The sequence below is a fragment of the Pongo pygmaeus genome, chromosome 2, assembly GCF_028885625.2.
Source record: "Pongo pygmaeus isolate AG05252 chromosome 2, NHGRI_mPonPyg2-v2.0_pri, whole genome shotgun sequence".
Lineage (NCBI taxonomy): Eukaryota > Metazoa > Chordata > Mammalia > Primates > Hominidae > Pongo > Pongo pygmaeus.
This window is the reverse complement of record NC_085930.1, coordinates 121,366,259-121,384,923: the sequence shown is the minus strand read 5'-3', so window position 1 is coordinate 121,384,923 and position 18,665 is coordinate 121,366,259. Positions and strand designations below refer to the sequence as shown.

The 18,665-nt window shown below is 44.6% G+C and overlaps 1 protein-coding gene across 3 annotated transcripts in view; it reads left to right on the top strand.

Moving 5' to 3' along the window:
• The window catches only part of CMTM7 (CKLF like MARVEL transmembrane domain containing 7), a 66,455-nt gene extending 50,984 nt beyond the window's left edge, over positions 1 to 15,471 (top strand). Inside the window, exons 2-5 of one of the 3 annotated variants that reach the window (XM_054482600.2) lie at positions 2,782 to 2,955; positions 10,097 to 10,195; positions 13,011 to 13,092; positions 14,871 to 15,471. In XM_054482600.2, coding sequence (XP_054338575.1) covers positions 2,782 to 2,955; positions 10,097 to 10,195; positions 13,011 to 13,092; positions 14,871 to 14,884 — 369 coding nt within the window. In that variant the 3' untranslated portion in view covers positions 14,885 to 15,471. The remainder of the gene's footprint in view (positions 1 to 2,781; positions 2,956 to 10,096; positions 10,196 to 13,010; positions 13,093 to 14,870) is intronic. The other 2 variants (XM_063662087.1, XM_054482602.2) reach the window with 2 other exon arrangements.
• The last annotated feature ends 3,194 nt before the right edge of the window (positions 15,472 to 18,665 follow it).

Below are 18,665 nucleotides of genomic sequence, written 5' to 3'. Positions count from 1 at the left end.
TCCCCGTGTAGATGTGGCCTGGAAGTAAGACTAACGTAGCAGCAAAGCCCTGGCGATCATGCACACTCCTGAGTAAGGCAGAGGTGTGAATCATTATATCACCATGGCTGACTAGCTTCAGAGGAACCGAAAAAATGAAAACACTTGCGTTGTTCATTAGCAAAGGGAAATACACAAATGTTGAGGGACTCTTTGTGTCACAGCCACACTCTTCTATTTCGATCTGGTAAGCAGAGCACTCTCCATACCTGCTTCATGCTTCCAGCTGAGAGTTCTCTTTTAGCTGTTGTACCTATTGCTGAGGATCTTGATAGTGGGCTAGCAACAAGAGGCTTTAGAAAATAAGAGCATTTCAGCATCAACTGTTTTAACTGGAGTTAGATCCATTTTGTGATTTGATTTGATTTTTATTTTTTTAGAGACAGACTCTCACTCTGTCTTGCAGGCTGGAGTGCAGTGACGTGATAATAGCTCACTGCAACCTCGACTTCCTAGGCTCAATGGATCCTCCCACCTCAGCCTCCCAAGTAGCTGAGACCACAGGTGCATGCCACCACGCCCAGCTAGTTTTTGTATCTTTTGTAGAGACAGGGTCTTGCTTGTTGCCCAGGCTGGTCTCAAACTCCTGGCTTCAGGTGATCCACCCACCTTGGCCTCCCAAAGTGCTGGGATTGCAGGCGTGAGCCTGGGATGCCAGGCGTGCACCAGGCCCCATTTTGTGATTTAATTCTCATTGTAGACTGACATTTTCTATAGCAGAATTTTTCAACAGTAGTACTGTAATTGAGGGGCCACATTTGGGGCTGGAGATGGGTAATTCTTTACTACGGGAGCTCTCCTATTTATTGCAGGGTGTTTAGCAGCACCCTGGGCCTCTACCCACTAAATGCCAGTAGCAACTCCCATCCCCGAAAATTGTGTAAACCAAAAATATATACACACATTGCCAAATGTCCCATAGGACACAAAGTCGCACACCCATACACTAACACACCCATACACTAACACTACACACACACACACACACACACACTTTAAGAATTGCTGCTCTGGCCAGGCGCGTTGGCTCACACCTGTAGTCACAGCACTTTGGGGAGCTGGGGCAGGCAGATCACTTGAGTTCAGGAGTTTAAGACCAGTCTGGCCAACATGGTGGAACCCCATCTCTACTAAAAATGCAAAAATTAGCTGGGCATGGTGGTGCATACCTGTAGTCCCAGCTACTCGGGAGGCTGAGGCAAGAGAATCGCTTGAACCTCGTAGGCAGAGTTGCAGTGAGCCAAAATCATGCTACTGCACTCCAGCCTGGGCAACAGAGTGAGACTCCATCTCAAAAAAAAAAAAGAAAAAAAAAAGAATCACTGCTCCATAGGAAAGAGGCAGTGTATAAAATAATCTTTTTCCTAAATTGGTTGTGCATTTTAAAGATTCCTGGCTGGAAACAATGGCTTACGTCCATAATCCCAGCACTTTGGGAGGCCAAGGCGGGGGGATTGCTTGAGCTCAGGAGTTTGAGACCAGCCTGGGCCACATGGCAAAACCCCGTCTCTACTACAAATATGAAAATTAGCCAGGTATGATGGCACACGCCTGTAATCCTAGCTACTTAAGAAGCTAAGGTGGGAGGATGGCTTGAGCCCAGGAGGCAGAGGTCGCAGTGAGCTGAGATTGGTTTACTGCACTCCTGCCTGGGGGACAGAGCCAGACTCTATCTCAGAAAAACAAAAACGAAATAACTAAATAACTAAATAGATTCTAAGATTTTACACACATTGAACCCCATGTGTTACTGGTTTGTTCCCTGCATGGAGTAGACAGGTTTTCTCTTTGAGTGGCCTTCACAGAAGCTCAGACTGTTACTCATTCTACTCTCTTGTACTCATGCATTGCTAATAATATTCATCTGGTTATTAATTCAGTAGCAGGCCGTTAAGCATGTTCACTCGTGCTGCGATATTTCTTAGTGAGCTCTCACCACATGCCCTGATGGTGAGCAGCCTCACCTCTTAAACAGGATTCCCACATGGTTGAGAACCCGTCCACCTTTCTCGGCTTGTTATGATCAGAGCTTACACTTTTGGGAGGTAGAACTGCATCTGACATGGAGGAACATGGTCCTTAGAGTCAGACAGACCTGGATTCAAATCCCACTTCTGCTTACAAGCCAGATAGCCTTGGACCGATGATTGAACCTGCATGCCTCAGTTTCCCCTTATGAACGTGGGGATGATTTTGTCTACCTGGCAGGGTTCTGCATGGCCTTAGCGAGATCACGTATGTCAGACATCAGTAAATGGTAACTTGTTATCTGTCAGTTGATAGCTGTAAGGTATGAATTGCCATCTTTGTAGGTCAAAAACCATCAAATATTGGCAACTTCATACAATTGGGCCTAATATGTAAACCCCAGGTCACCATCACGCTGTCTTCTTTGCTCTGTGGATATCCAGCAGATGAGAGGGGTGGTTCTGCTTTGTTATTTTCTTGTTTTCCTGCTTCTTCTGAGGGGGCTTCCTGCCGGCACAATCTAACAAACTTCAGAGAGGACAAAGTCAGTCTCTGCCATCATCAGTGTTCACAGACAGTAGTTTCAAAGTGTGTACCACATGAAATTGCAGTCTTCCAACCTTCCAGCCAGTGTGTATGGAAATAACCTGAATTGTATTAATAGCAGTTCTTCAGTGTGGGCCTGCTGGGGGATGCTTGGTTGTTTTCCGTTGTTTGTTCCCTGGGTGCCCGTCTTGGGCAAGCATTTCTCTGATGTCTCTATTTATGTGGCAGGTCACCCTGCTGATTGCCTTCATCTGCGTGCGGAGCTCCCTGTGGACCGACTACAGCGCCTACAGCTACTTTGAAGTGGTCACCATTTGCGACTTGATAATGATCCTCGCCTTTTACCTGGTCCACCTCTTCCGCTTCTACCGCATGCTCACCTGTATCAGCTGGCCCCTGTCGGTAAGAGAGTGGCCTGGCCCTGTCCTCCGCATGCACAAGTCAGGATGTTAGCTGGAGTACTGAGACCTGACAAGAGTTTTTCCCGTCTGCCCGTCTCACCTCTTTAACCATTCTTTGCTGCCTCTGCCCTGAATTTCCTATTATTTGGTGGACATCTCTGCTTGATGTCCTGCTGGTTCTTAAAACTCACTTTCCAGCTACAAGAAGGCTGTGGCTATTGCCCCATGCTTATTTTCTCAAACAACAGAGAATGGCTGTGTGTGTATGAGTTGGGAAAAGGAACACGGAAGGAAATTGTAGGTGAAGATGATGGGTATTGACGCTGTTGTGCGGCTTGAATGATAGGATTTTCTTGCTAAAAGGGACTAGTGGGGGCTGAGGAGACAGTCAGAAGTTGCCAGACTTTTTCTTCCCACTGTATTATTTTTTAAAGCTTCATTGAGATGCAGTTCATATGCCGTATCGTTCACCCATTTCAAGGGTACAAGTCAGTGGAGTTTAGTATATTTCCAGAGTTGTCCAGCCATTACTACAGTCAACTTTTGAGAATATTTTCATCATTTCAGAAAGAAATTCCATACCTTTTAGCTGTCACCTCCCTACCACTCATCCCTCCAGTCCTAAGCAATCACTAATCTTCTGTCTCTAAAATTTTTCTACTCTGAACATTTCATGTAAATGGAATTGTATATGTGGTCTTTTGTAACTGGCATCTTTCACTTAGCTGAATGTTTTCATGGTTCATCCATGTTGTAGCAGGTATCAGTATTTCATTCCTTTTTTTCTTTTTAGAGACAAGGTCTCACTCTGTCACCCAGGCTAGAGTGCAGTGACGTGATCACGAGTCACTGCAGCCTCAACCTCCCAGGCTCAGGTGATCTTCCCACCTTAGCCTCTCGAGTAGCTGGGACTACAGGTGCATGCCACCACACCCGGCTAATTTTTGTGTTTTTTTACAGAGATGAGGTTTCACTTTGTTGCCCAGGCTGGTCTCAAACTCCTGGCTTTAAGCAATCCTCCCACCTTGGCCTCCCAAAGTGCTGGGATTACAGGCATGAGCCACCATGCCAGCCTTTTTATAACCAAATGTTATTCCATTGTATGGACAGACCAGACTGCATTTTGTTTTTCATTCATCTTCAGTGGACCTTTGAGTTGTCTTTACCTTTTGGCTACTATGAATAATGCTGCTATGAGCATTCATATACAAGTTTTTTGTGTGGACATATTTTCATTTTTCTCTGGTATATATCTAGGAGGGGAATTACTGAGTCATATGGTCACTTTGTGTTTAATTGTTTGAGGAACTGCCAGACTGTATGCCAGAGTGGCTCACTGTTTTACATTCCCACCAGGAGTGTATGAAGATTCCAATTTCACAACATCTTTGCCAACACTTATTATCTGACTTTCTGATTCCAGCCATTCTAGTGAGTGTAAAGTGTTACTTCCTGTGGTTTTGATTTTCATTTCTCCAGTAACTAATGATGTTAATCATCTTTTCATGTGCTTTTGGTCATTTGTATATTTTCTTTAAAGAAATGTCTGTTCGAGTCCTTTGCCTATTTTTTAATTAGGTTATTTGTCTTTTCGTTATTGAGTTGTGAGAATTCTTTCTATAGTCTGGATAAAAGTCTCTTATCAGCTATATGACTTGAAAATATTTTCTCCCATTCTGTTGTTTTTCACTTTTTTGATGGTGTCCTTTAAAGCACAAGTTGTTAATTTTGATAAATTTAGTTTATTTATTTTTTTTCTTTTTTAGCTCATGCTTTTCTTATATATAAGAAGCCATTGCCAAATTCAGATTGTGAAAATTTACTTCTATGTTTTCTTCCAAGAGTTTTATAGTTTTAGTTCACACATTTAGGTATCTGATCCATTTTGAGTTAATGTTTTTTGCAAAGGGTGTGAGGTAAGGATTCAATTTCATTCTATTGCATGTAGATATCCAATTATCCCAGCATCATATGTTGAAAAGACTATTCTTTCCCCCATTGAATGGCATTGGCACCCTTGTTGAAATCAGTTGACCATTAAATACATGGATTTAGTTCTGGACTCTCAATTCTATTCCATTGATCTATATGTCTATCTTTATGCCATTATCACACTATTTTGATTACTGTAGCCTTGTAGTAAGTTGTAAAACTAGCAAATATGCAGCCTCCCAATTATTCTTCTTTTTTAGGATTGATTTGGATCGTTACAATTCCATGTGAATTTTAGAATCGGTTTTTCAATTTCTACAAAAATCAGCTGGGATTATAATAGGAATTATGTTGAATCCATAGATCAATTTGGAGAATATTGCTATCCTAATAATATTAAGTCTTACGATCCATGAACATGGGAAGTTTTTCCATTTTTTTAGATAATCTTTTATTTCTTTCAATGTTTTGTAGTTTTCAGAGTAAAAGTGTTTTTTGTTTGTTGTTTTGTTTGAAACAGGTTCTTGCTCTGTTACCCAGGCTGGAGTGCAGTGGCAAGATCATAGCTCCCTGCATCCTCAGACTCCTGGGCTCAAGCAATCCTCTTGCCTCAGCCTCCCAAAATGCTGGGACTACAGGCATGAGCCACTGTGCCTGGCCTGAACTTTTTAAATTAAATTTGTGTCTGAGCATTTTATTCTTTTTGATGCTATTTTAAATCAATTTTTTTTCTTAATTTTATTTCCAGATTGTTTATTGCAAGTGCATAGGAATCCAGTTACTTTTTGTGTATTGATTTGTGTCCTCAACTGTGCTGAACTACTTAGTAGTTCTAATATATTTTTCTAATATATTTTTAGTGGATTCCATAGGATATTATATAAACAAGATCTGCAAATAGAGATATTTTTACTTCTTCCTTTATAATCTGGATGCCATTTATTTCATTGTCTTGCCTTATTGCAAGAAATTAGTTGACTAAATTAGACAAATATTGAATAGAAATGGCAGAGCAGCCATCATTATCTTTTTCCTGATGTTAGGAGGAAAGCATTCCTTCTTTCATCATTAAATATAACATTGGGTGTGAGTGTTTTGTAGAAGCCCTTTATCAAGTTGAAGAAGTTCCCTTCTAGCACTACTTTGTTGAGTGTTTTTATTATAAAAGAGTATTAGATTTTGTCAAATGCTTTTTCCATATCTACTGAGGTGATGAGTTTTTCTCCCATTATTAGTATGGTGTCTTACATTGTTTTTTGTTTTTTTTGTTTTGTTTTTTTAGACAGGATCTTGGTCTGTCATCCAGGCTGGAGTGCAGTGGTATAATTATGGCTCACTGCAGCCTTTATTTCTCAGGCTCAAGCGATCCTCCCACCTCAGCCTCTTGAGTAGCTGGGACCACAAGTGTGCACCACCATGCCTGGCTAATTTTTTTTTTTGTTTTTGGTAGAGATAAGGTCTCCCTATGTTGCCCAGGCTGGTCTTGAACTCTTGGGCTCAAGTGATCCTCCTTCCTTGGCCTCCAGAAGTGTGGTGATTATAGGCATGAGCCCCCACACCTGGCCTGGTTTGTTTGCATATGTTGGACCAACCTTGCATTCCTGGGGTAAATTCCATTTGGCCATAATGTATAACCCATTTTATTTATGCTGGTATATTCAGTTTGCTAATATTTTGTTGAGGATTTTTTGCATCTGTATTTAAAAGAGATATGGGTCTGCAGTTCTCTTTTTTTCTGATGTCCATCTGGTTCTGGTATCAAGGTAATACTGGCCTCACAGAATAATTTAGGAAATATTCCCTCCTTTTTTATCTTTTGAAAGAGTTTGTGCAGAATTGGTATTAATTATTCCTTAACTATTTGGTAGAATTTAGCAGTGACACCATCTGGGTCTGGGCTTTTCTTGTGGGTAATTTTTTTTATTGTTAATTCAAACTCTAATTTTACCATCTTTTCAGATTGTGTCATTTATTCTGGAGTCAATTTTAGTCATATATATGTCTAGGAATTTGTCCATTTCATCTAAGTCATTGAATTTATTGGCATGCAATAGTTTATTGTATTTCTTACATCCTTTTTATTTCTGTAAGTGCAGTAGTAATGTTTCCTCTTTCATTTGCATCTTCTCTCTCTCTCTTTCTCTTTGATCAATCTAGCTGAAGATTTGTCAATCTTGTTGATCTTTTCAAGAACCAGTTTTTGGTTTCATTGATTTTTTAATTGTTTTCCTATTATCTTAATAAATTTTGCTTTAATCTTTATTATTTTCTTTCCTCTGCTTGCCTTAGGTTTAGTTTGATCTTCTTTTCCTAGTGTCTTAATGTATAATATAGTTTGGATATCTGTCCCCTCCAAATCTCATGTTAAAATTTGATTCCCAGTGTTGGAGGTGGGGCCTAGTGGGAGGTGTTTGGATCATGGAGGCAGATCCCTTATGAATGACTTGGTGCTGTTCTAGTGGTAATAAGTGAGTTCTTGCTCTGTTACTTCCCATGAGAACTGATTATGAAAGAGAGGCTGGCACCTTACTCCCCTCTCTCTTGCTTCCTTTCTCTTGCTGTGTGATGCCTGCTCACCTTCACCTTTGCTTCAGGAAGTAGAAGCTCCCTGAAGCCCTCACCAGAAACAGATACAGGTGCCATGCTTCTTGTACAGCCTACAGAACCATGAGGCAAATAAACCTCTTTTCTTTATTTATTCCCAGCCTTGGGTATTCCTTTATTAAACAATGCAAAACAGACTAAGATGATGTGGAAGGTCATCATCTAATTTGAGACCTTCCTTCTCCTTTAATATTGGCATTTACAGCTATAAATCTCCCCCTGATAACTGTTTTACTTGTATTCCATAATTTTGGTTTATTGTGTCTTCATTTTCATTCATCTCCAGGTATGTTCTGATTTCTCTTATGATTTTTTTTCTTTGATCCATTAATTATTTAGGAATATGTTGTTTAATCTCTATATATTTCCCTGATTTCCCTTTGCTGTTGATTTCTAATTTGATTCCATTGTGTTCAGAGAACATATTTTGTAGTCCTTCTACCTTTATTGAAGTTTGTTTTATGGTCTGATATATGGTCTATCCTGGACAATGTTCTGTGTACATCTGAGAAGAATGTACTTTTATACATTGTATATTTGTATATTATACTTTTGTTGGATAGAGTTTTTATAGAGGATTTTTAGGTCTAGTCACTTTATGGTGTTGTTTGAATCTTCTGTTTCCTTGTTGACCTTCTACCTGGTTGTTCTATACATTGCTGAAAGTAGGGATATTGAATTCTCCAACTATTATTTTTGAATTGTCTGTTTTTCTCCTTCATTTTTTTCATTTTTCACTTCGTGTGTTTTGGCTCTTTTATTAGGTGCATATACATTTATAATTGTTATATCTTCCTTATGGATTCAGCTTTTCATTGTTATAAAATGTCCCTTTTTATTTCTAGTAACTTTTTTTTGTGTTCAATTCTATTTCGTCTGATGCAGTGTAGACACCCTGGCTTTCTTTTGGTTGTTGTTTGCATGCCATATCCTTATCTTTGAGTATAAAGTCTCTCTCCCATAGACAGCACATACTGTAGTTATTTCTTGTTTTGCTTTGGTTTCTTAATCCAATCTGACCACCTCTGCATCTTGATTAGATTGTTTAATTGTTCACACTTAACATTATTACCCACTGTTATTTTGAGAGAAATTTCTTTTGTATTTCTAAGTTCTAAGGCCCCTTTCAAAGTTATGGCATTTTTTCTGCTTCTTTTGAGAACAAATTCTTCTGGGGCTTACCTGATGCAGATACTGAACAAGCAAAGGAGAGAACAAAAGCTCAGGGACAAGCACAAGAATGGGCTGCATGGGGAGTGAAAGTTGGAAGGACAGACTCAGCCACACATTTTTGGCTGAGATACTATTTAGGTACTTCTGGTTAGGATTCTCTCAAGTTGGTTTTCTCTGCCCCATGTCATCCTCCTCTGTCTTAATAGTTGAGAATCTTGGAGGTGGGGAACTTGCAGTTACTCATCTGCTCTTTAGTTAAAATCTCTGTGATCTATCTTGTGATATTCCTTTCTAGTCACTAAGGGAGAAACCAGGGTCTTTGATTTTACATAGCTTTGAGAGGAACTACAGCTTTAAATTGGAATGCTTTTCCAAAATTTAATAGCTGCCTGCCCTAAGGGGCAGAACTTCATGAAGGAATGATTTCTAAACTCTCATTGAAGACAACTGAAAATGGATGCTCCCTGGATTCAGAGCAAGCACTGGAAGTGGCCCCCAGCCTCAGTTCTTCTCTGATCTGATGTTTAATGGGGAAGAGAAAGGGTGAGATGGAAGCTTTCCCTCGCCACTGAAAGACCCATCTCATCCAGGGCTTGCAAGGATGCTGATTCATCATGATGAGTCAGTGGGGTGGAAATGCACGGCCCATGGGCCAAGGCGAGAAGCAAAGGTGGAACCAGTCCTGCCAGTGGATTCATTGGCAGAGCTTGGCCGGGAGGGCACTCTTCTGGAGAAAAGAGAAGAGGGAATGACAGAAAAAAAAAAAAAAGGCAGGAAGGCTCAGGAGTGAGAAAGCCAGCTGCCACCACACATCCACAGGCACCTCACAGAAGTGCCACTGACCTCATTCTAGAGTCTGAGTCTGACGGGCCCCTGGGAATGAATACCTCTCAGGTCCACACTTGGGGCCATTCACAGAGTGGGCAGACACTCCAGTCAGTCACACAAGACCAGCACATTGTTAGCCCAGAACTTTCTCCAAAGCAGAAGAGAAAGGCAAATACCTCTTTAACTTTGCTATCACTTTGCTTCCCCGAGCTGGAGCTTTGTTTAAACTCTCCAACCTGGAAGTTGCAAGAAGCTCGTTTGCTTTTTAGTAGCTTTAGCCAGAGGTTAAGGCACTGTCCACAGATTGCTCTCAGGAGTAGAGGAGTCCTTAGTGGCTATCTCTGCTCACACCAGAAGCTTCCTTTCTCTCTGTCCTCTTCCCTTCCTGCCTGCCCGGCATCACTTCTGTCTTGCTTGGCCTCTTCCTGGTCAGCCCCCATGTTGGCTGCCTACGAGCGGCACTGCTCATCCCATCTGCGTGTTGCAAGGGAGAAGAGGAAGCGTCACTCTCTCCCTTTCTTTTCTTCTCTTCTGATGCCCAGTTGCTCTTCCCAGACCAGAAATGGACCGCCCTACCCACTTATTTGCTTTGTTTCTGCCCCCAGGAACTTCTGCACTATTTAATTGGTACCCTGCTCCTCCTCATCGCCTCCATTGTGGCAGCTTCCAAGAGTTACAACCAGAGTGGACTGGTAGCCGGAGCGGTGAGGATGTTTTGGGGAGCCTTTAGGAATGAATTCTTATTTAAAATGTTCATTTCTTCCTGTTGGGGGAAGAGAAGGGTTTGGTTTCTGGGGCATTCCTTTCATAGAATCAATACCTACCTTGATCCAGCCATCAGCTCTCTCCAAAGAGCCTTAAGCAGAGGCGTACAGTCCCAGAAGGTGGATTGTCAGGGCTACCAGCAAATTCACAGAGCCCCAGCAGCCCAGGCCTCTCTTACAGCCACTACTGAAATCAGGAGGCCAGGCGGGTTTTAATTCACACACCCACTCTGATCGTTTGCTCGTTGGCTGCCTCAGCACTATGCAGAGACAGATTCTGGGGCCTCTTTTGGGCCCAGTGGGAAATGTACTGTGATCAATTAGAGATACATGCCATGAGCCTGAGCTTTGCCATTCCTGATTTTTAACAGTATTCAGGCCAGGAAATAATACTCCTGTATCTTTCAGAGGCAAAAATTGATCCATCTGATAGCCATAAATAGAAGTAGATGGAAATATACAAAAATACAGTCCTGTGAGATATATACATACATATATACGTATATACATACAGATGTATATACTATTTTTTAAAGATTCATAGATTCCTGTCATCTGGTTTCTGATTTAGCTAACTACTTATAGTTCAGTGGCCTGTGGCCCAACACTGATTTGCTTCACTGATGAGCAGACAAGATTTTAAAAATGAGTTTTAAGAAAAGCTCTCTCAAGCCAGATGTGGTAGCTAGCATGCACCTGTAGTCCCAGGCACTCGGCAGGAATGCTTGTGCCCAGGAGTTCGGTCTGGCCTGGGCAACATACTGAGACCCTGTGTCTTAAAAAAAGAAAAAGAGAAAAAGAAAAGCTCTCTGTATTTGACATTCATTGTCTTTCACTTACACATATTTACCAAAATTTTCCAGACTTTGGCCTGGGAGTGGGTTGGCTCCTGGAATTCCACTGAGGGATGGAGTCTCTCCTCTGAAGGTCAGCATGGGGGCAGAAGGTCACTGTAGAGGGTGGGCAAAACTCCCAACACTGATGCTCCACATGGCCCTCCCACAGCCCACCATCACACCCCTCTCTCTGCCATCTTTGAAGAGAGGGATGGTTGCCCCCTGAAGCTTAACACCTGCCCAGCTACAGTGCAGGGTGCTGGAAGAGGCACACAGGAGACCTGCGCCCACTGTGTTTCTGGGCCCGCTTGAGGAGATTCCCACTGTGTTTGGTAATTCAGGTTGCACATAACTGTTTAGCCCTGGAATCTCTATGGCTAACATTCATCATATGCTGTCTGTGTGCCTAGGACCAAACCTGGGCTATGAGGAAGTTAGAAGAAATTTTTAAAATATGGTCCCTGCTTATAAGAAAGTGGTCATCTAGCTTAGGAGACAAGACACATGAAACAATTAGCAAACAAGGCATTGTAGTCTAGAATAGCATTCTGTAGTGATATAATAAACTGTTCAATTATGCAATGCAGACAGTTGGGGACCGGGATGGTATATAATGTGCTAATTGTGCAGAACAGACAATGAGAGGCCGGGACAGGCTCTAATAGGCTAATTATGTGCTGCAGACAATTGGTACAAAAGGAGCCCGGGAAAAGAAACCCGGGGAAGAAGTGGGTGTGGGCTGGTGGGGGCAGCTGTTTATGTAAAGCAGCATCTGGGCTTGAAAAGAAAACCAAATCTTGTTGAAAATCCTACCCGTTAGCTGCCCTTGCGCCATTCTCACCAGACACCGGTGGCGGTGTAGTGAAGTGGAGGCCTTTGTGTGGGTCTGAGAACACATAGGCACCCAGTACTGCAGAGTGCGGACTCTGGAGCCAGGCTCCCTGGGCTCCCATATCTGGCCCTTGCTGGCTCTGTGGCCTTTGGCAAAACAGTTGACCGCCTCTACCTCTGTTTCTTTAGCTGTGAAATGGAGGAGCAGGGGTGGGTAATCCTAGCGCCCGCCCAGCAGAGTTGTGAGGGTTAAAGGAATCAATACACCCACAGGGCCTCGCACCCTGGTAGGGATGTAGTAAAGTGGTCACTACGTTTTCACCACTGCAGCTGCCAGTGTTGTTCACAAGCAAGGAAAATGGCTGCAGGCTTCAAAGCCCAGAGATTCCAGAAGAAGCTACTGCCTCGACCATTTGATGAGCCTCCCACAGGCACTCTTCCTCTCCCAGCACCCGAATCTCATCTACAAGTGAGGGGGCTGGGCTAGGTCAGCCTTCCTCACACTTGAGCGCTGGATGACGCTGAGAAAGGGAAAGGGTGCTGCCTTGACTTAGTTTAGTCTAATATTGTTTAATATGTACAAACGTAAACCTAGATGTAAAGGCCTCGGCTTCTGGCTCTTATACAACTATAAAGCCAGAATGGAACAGAAAGTCATTACAAATGAAATGCAAACAACGCCACTACACCACAAATCATGGGAACGTTCAGATTTTTTTAACCCAAATTAAAATTTCATCCTTTTCTTCTGTGTTGGTCCAGGATAATCAAAGTCCATTGGCTTAGCCCCAGCTTGCTTTTAAATGTAAACCCAGACCAGGCACTGGAGCTGCCAAGAGTGAAGACCGAGAGGCCTGGCTGCCAGCCCTGACCTGGCCCAACCTGGGGGACTGGGGCCAGTGGCTGGGCCTCTCGGGTCTTCCGCTCTGCACCTGATCCAGGATGAGGTGGTTGGGTTAGATGACTCTCCAAGCTTCTTTCTGGCCAGAGACATGAAAGGAACAAGCACAGAGATGAGAAGCAGACAGGATTGCCCGAGTAATTGGCCCTATGGCCCGTGAACTTCCTCTCCCCTCTCTCCACTGCAGATCTTTGGTTTCATGGCCACCTTCCTCTGCATGGCAAGCATATGGCTATCCTATAAAATCTCGTGTGTATCCCAGTCCACAGGTGAGTTCTGGTTATCCGTGCACAGAGGATCTCTCAGGAACAGGGGGACAGCTTGTTCTTGACTTCAGCCATAGGGACGAACCCTGCTGTTGAGAAGGCTGTGTCCCAAGGGGACTTTAAAAGTAATATTAGAGCACAGGGGCCAGCGAAGGGGAAGATGTAACCCCAGAATCTCCCCTCACATTCCCATCTCCACACATCCAAGGATGCCCTAACATTTCAGGCTCGAGTTGCCAAGCTTTTTCTCTTTCATGCTTTCTTTCTTTCTTTCTTTCTTTTTCTTTACTTTTCTTTTTTTTTTTTTTTTTTTTTTTTGAGATTGGCTTTTGCCCTGTTGTCCAGGCTGGTGCAGTGGTACAATCAGAGCTCACTGCAGCCTCCGCCTCCCAGGCTCAAGTGATCCTCCAACCTCAGCCTCCTGAGTACCTGGGACTACAGGTGTGCACCACCATGCCTAATTTCAATTTTTTTTTTTTTTAAGAGATGGAGCCTCACCATGTTGCCCAGGCTGGTCTCAAACTCCTGGGCTCAAGCAGTCCTCCCACCTCAGCCTCTGAAAGTGCTGGGATTATAGACATGAACCACCGCACCCAGCCAGCTTTCTCTTAAGTTTCCTAATGACAAAAATAAAATGTAGGTTTTTAGAAAATACAGATAAAAAAATATGTTTAATAGAAACCGTCTGAGCCAGGGACAGTGGTGTGTACCCATAGTACCAGCTACTCAGGTGGCTGAGGCAAGAGGATCACCTGAGCCCAGGAGTTTGAGACCAATCTGAGCAACACAGTCAGACTCCGTCTCTTAAAAAAAAAAAAAATAAGAAAAAACCATCTGTCATCACACTACCCAGAAGTAGTATCCTTTCGATATTTTCTCTCTGAGAATATATATATCTGTTGCTTTTATTAAAAGGATCAAACTTCATGTGCTATTTCATAATCTGTTTTTTCTCCTACTTAGCCACTGATCAAACATTTTCCCAACATCATTAGGAATTCTTAGCAACTCCGTGGGTTGCAGCATTAAGTCCATCGCATGACTGTGCAGTTTATTTAACTTGCCTCCTATTTGAGGGCATTACTTATGGAATCCTACACTGAGCCCATGTAGTGTAGGATTCCACTAAGAAGAATCGTCTAGAACAGGCAGATTCATAGAGACACAAGATAAACCCATGGCGGCCTGGGGCTGGGGGGAGAGGACTCAGGTGTGACTGCTAATGAGGATGAGGCTTCTTTTTGAGGTGATGAAAAGGCTCTAAAATTGTGGTTGCACAGTCCTGTGAATATACTGAAAAATATTTAGATGGGAGAATTGTATGGTATGTGAATTATTAAAATATCCCAGTAAAGCTATTTAAGAAAAAAAAGAATGATTTTTTAAAGTAGAGAATATAGGGGAAAAGAGAAGTTAATAGGTGGTGTCTAACAGGATAAATCTATAAATATTGGTATAAATTGGTTTTTTAGATTATGGAAGAATCACCAAAAGAAACAGCTAAAGGGCTTAGGGAGGTTGCTGCTGAGGAGTAAGACTGAGGTGGGGGGAGTGCGGATGGGAGTCACCTCTGCACTACTGAAGTTTTTTTCTTGTTTGGAAATGTATTTTTAAAAAATGGAATAATCTCAGTGAAAGTCGGTGCTGGGTGGAGGACACAGGTGCACCCCCGCCCCCCCCCCCCCGGCCCCGAGCAGAACTTGGAGTCAAACCTGTGGAGTGTGGCTTGTGGGTGGGCCACATCCCTGGCAAGCTGTTCTGACTGCCATTTCCTTCCCAAGATGCAGCCGTCTGATGAGGCCACAACCCCTAGGCCCCTCAGGAGCTTTGCAGAGAGGAGGACGTGTACTCCAGGCGAGGCCTCTGGACCTGTGTTCCTGTGCCAAAGTCCTGTCAGGCTGGTGGGCACCAGGAAAGGCCTGCACCCTCTTCCTGCTCTCCCAGGAAGCCAGCTCCCTGAGCTCCTGAGCCAGCTGGAAACTTCCTCCAGCCTTCCAGGGAGAACATTCCTCCCCTTCTGGGAAAGGAAAGCAGCCTCCAGGGAAATCTGTTTTCTGCCTTCCTGCTTCTAGAACCACCTCAGGTACTGATGAACCCCACTTAGCACAGCTGAAGGGGTTTGTGAATACTCCTGCCTAAATCCCTTCTACTTCACTCCTCAGGGGAGTGAAGCGCCTTAAGAAACAAAGCCCCCTCCTAATTTATCTAGCTTGTCAGTCCGGTCTTAGAGATACCCTCTTTCCTGAAGTGAGGCGTGCCTGTAGAAACACTATGTGGTCAGCCTGTCCCCAAGAAGATCTTGCATCTCCTCTCCGTCTCTGCCTTTGTTACCATTGTGCATGTGTTTGTGTGTTTTTTAATAAAATATTGACTCGGCCAGTTGCACAAGGATTTCTTATTGAACCAGATGAAGGCTGTAAAACCTGGCCTGAAACAGTTTCCATTCGAGCTTGTGTCTGGCCCGTGGCCCTCCACCCATGCTCTGTGTGTGCCCCTTGCTGAACTGCTGGACTTCAGGTTTTGTCTCCATCTTGGGGGATAGTATAGCAGGGCAGAGTTTTAGGTAAACATGCAGGTTCTCATTTATATTCACGTCCTCCTTCTCCTGCAACACCAATCTTCTCATTTTGGAAAGAGCTCTAGAGCAAGCTAAGGGTTGTGTTTACACTATGATGATTAATGATCTTAGCCTAAATGCGCTGTTTCCCTGATCTTGAGCTGCTCAGTTGGCTAGAAAAAGGAGGGATGGAACAATGTTTGAGCAACCCTGTGTGCAAGGACCTACATTCACAACCACATCTAATAGTGATGGTAGTGACTGCAAGGGGGCAGGTTATAGGATCACATTTTTAGAAATGAAATCGGGGCTCCATCCCAAGGCACAGGGCAAGCCAGTGAGGAGCTGGGCTCAGGATCTAGGTCTGCCTGACTCCCAGCCCCATCTTTGCCTCTGCTGAGTGTTGCCGGAAATGGAAGCAGCCCCTGTGGGCTTTGAGCTGGAGCTCTGGGGCTACTCTTGTGGGTGCTGGCCAGCTCGGGGCATTGGGTTCTGTCTGGGATGATCTAAGGAAGCAGCACCTGTGGTGTATCTGGAGCCTAGTGCTGCTGATGGGAGGGGATCCTGTGTACCAGCTGGACCGTAGCGGGAACACGGCTGAGCTGACCCTGGCACAGTCAGCTCCTCTAGGGCAATGGAATGGAAGAGTCTCAGCTGAGGAGGGTGCGGTCCAGGTGAGGCAGTGGGTCTGGGAGCCCCCTGCCTGTGTAGTGACAATGCAGGCCTCGCCAAGCAATGAGGATCCCGGGTTTGACCATTTGAACCTCCCTCTAGGAGGGCAAAGGTGGGTGGAGGACAGTTGGAGGAATAGTAGCAGGAGCCAGAGTCTGCTCAGTGAGGAAGGAAAGCAAAACGCAGAGCCAAGTGAGGCCTCCACAGACAGTGAGCAGCGGACCATGCAGCCAGTGGCTTGGCTGAGGGGTGGCTGTTTGAGACCACAGGGCCTTTTTAGAAACTGGGGTTTCTGTGACCTCCCAAAAACTGTCTGGTAAAACCATCCCTTCTAAATGGCCACATCTCCAGCACCAGGGAGTAAATGTTTAAGCAAAGAGCTAAGGATGGTGGAAAGAAAGTCAGGCTGGGAGCCGCAGACATGGGGTTGAGCCCAGCTCTGCCATTGACTAGCCCCCGACTTGGCACAGGTCATCTTGCTGAACCTTAGTTCCCTCTTTGTATAACGGAGAGAATAAGCCCATCCTGGCCTGTCTGGACCTTCTTGGAATTCAGTAACATAGCAGCGTGCTTACCTTATCGTTATCTTTCTAATCTTAATTCCCCAGAGAGGTACCAGAATGACAGGAAATGAGCAGGTTAATGTTGCAAAAGTGATTGACTCACCTGGGTGCGAGGGAGCTGGAGAACATAATTTACTTTTAGTTTCCTGGACCTTAAATTTTGTTAAAGTCAAGATTGGAAGCTGAGGGCAGTTTTCAGCCGGGCGCTGGGACCCATGGTGGACAGAGGGCAAGATGGACACCTGTAGGGAACTGGGTGGGTGAACATATCCCCAGCAGCCGGCTCTGAGCTGAGTCGTGGGGGTCCTCCCTGCCAGAGTCCCACTAACCTCGTCTAACCTGGCGAAGGGGACACTGGCTTTTCACTTTTGAAGTATGACAGTGACCTTCAGATCCTCTGCTCCTCCAGCTCTTTTAGCCCCGGTGGTGCCCCAGCCGCTCAGGGATGCTCTAGAAGCAGGGCCAGCACCTTTGAGCCCCTGTCATCTTGGCAACCTCTGCACACAGCTGGCTCTCCATTGGCAATTGAGGATGCTGTTGACAGTAGGGAGAAGGAGACCCCCTGGTTTCCCTATGGTGACTCACTCCTTCTGGACACAGCTTCAACCCTAGGGAGTGAATATCTAAGCCAGGGGAGCAGTGCCATTCAGCTGCCCCATGGAGGACCAGCCTCTAAACCCAGGCATTAACTCATCACAATGTAGCATGGCCTGGGGAAGCCGACCAGCCTTCCTGCAAGAAATTGAGATGCAATAGGTCTGAAATGGGAGCCAGGAATTCCTAAGCCTTGTCCACAAAGTGGATATCACCTGACAGCTGGTTAGAATTGCAGGATCCCAGGCCCCACAAAGATCAACTAAAATAGAATCATCTGCATCATAACCGAGTCCCAGTGGTGTGTGTGCACTGCAATATTTGTGAGACACTGTTGGAATCAAAGATGCTCTAGGGTGGGCGCAACCCTGAGGCTGATTTCACCAAAGGGGGAAGGAGATGAGAAATGGTGTCAGTTGGCGGGTGTCTGAAGTAAACCCTACTTCTCACCGGATCCACAGCTGCATTGGAAAAAAGATTCCTTTTAAGAAATAGTTAATGGGCCAGGCACGGTGGCTCCTGCCCGTAATCCTAGCACTTTGCGAGGCCTAGGTGGGTGGATCACCTGAGGTCAGGAGTTCCAGACCAGCCTGGCCAACATGGTGAAACCTCGTCTCTACTAAATACAAAAATTAGCTGGGTGTGGTGGCGTATGCCTGTAATCCCAGCTACTTGGGAGGCTGAGGCAGAAGAAGCACTTGAACCTGGGAGGCAGAGGTTGCAGTGAGCCGAGATTGCGGCACCATTGCACTCCAGCCTGGGCAACAAGAGCAAAACTCCGTCTCAGAAAAAAAAAAAAAAAGAAGAAGTAGCTAATGGATGCTGAGCTTAATACCTAGGTGATGGGTTGATCTGTGCAGCAAACCACCATGGCACACGTTTACCTATGTAACAGATATTTACCTATGTACATCCTTCACATGTACCCCGGAACTTAAAAGTTGATTAAAAAAATTTAAAAAGCACCCCCACTGCCTCCTGTCTTGCCATTTTCGAATTCCTGACCCTTCCCATATTTTGGCTTCAGCCCTCAGAGACCCTTGCCCCTCTGGGCACTGTGGGGACCCAGAAGCAGAGCAGAGGGTTTGGGGAGCAGCATAGTCCCTGGATCCTGGGAGCTTTTGAGGAAGGCTGGCCAGATCTCTGGGGCCTGGGGTGAGGCACATACAGCCACACTCTAGCCCCAGGGG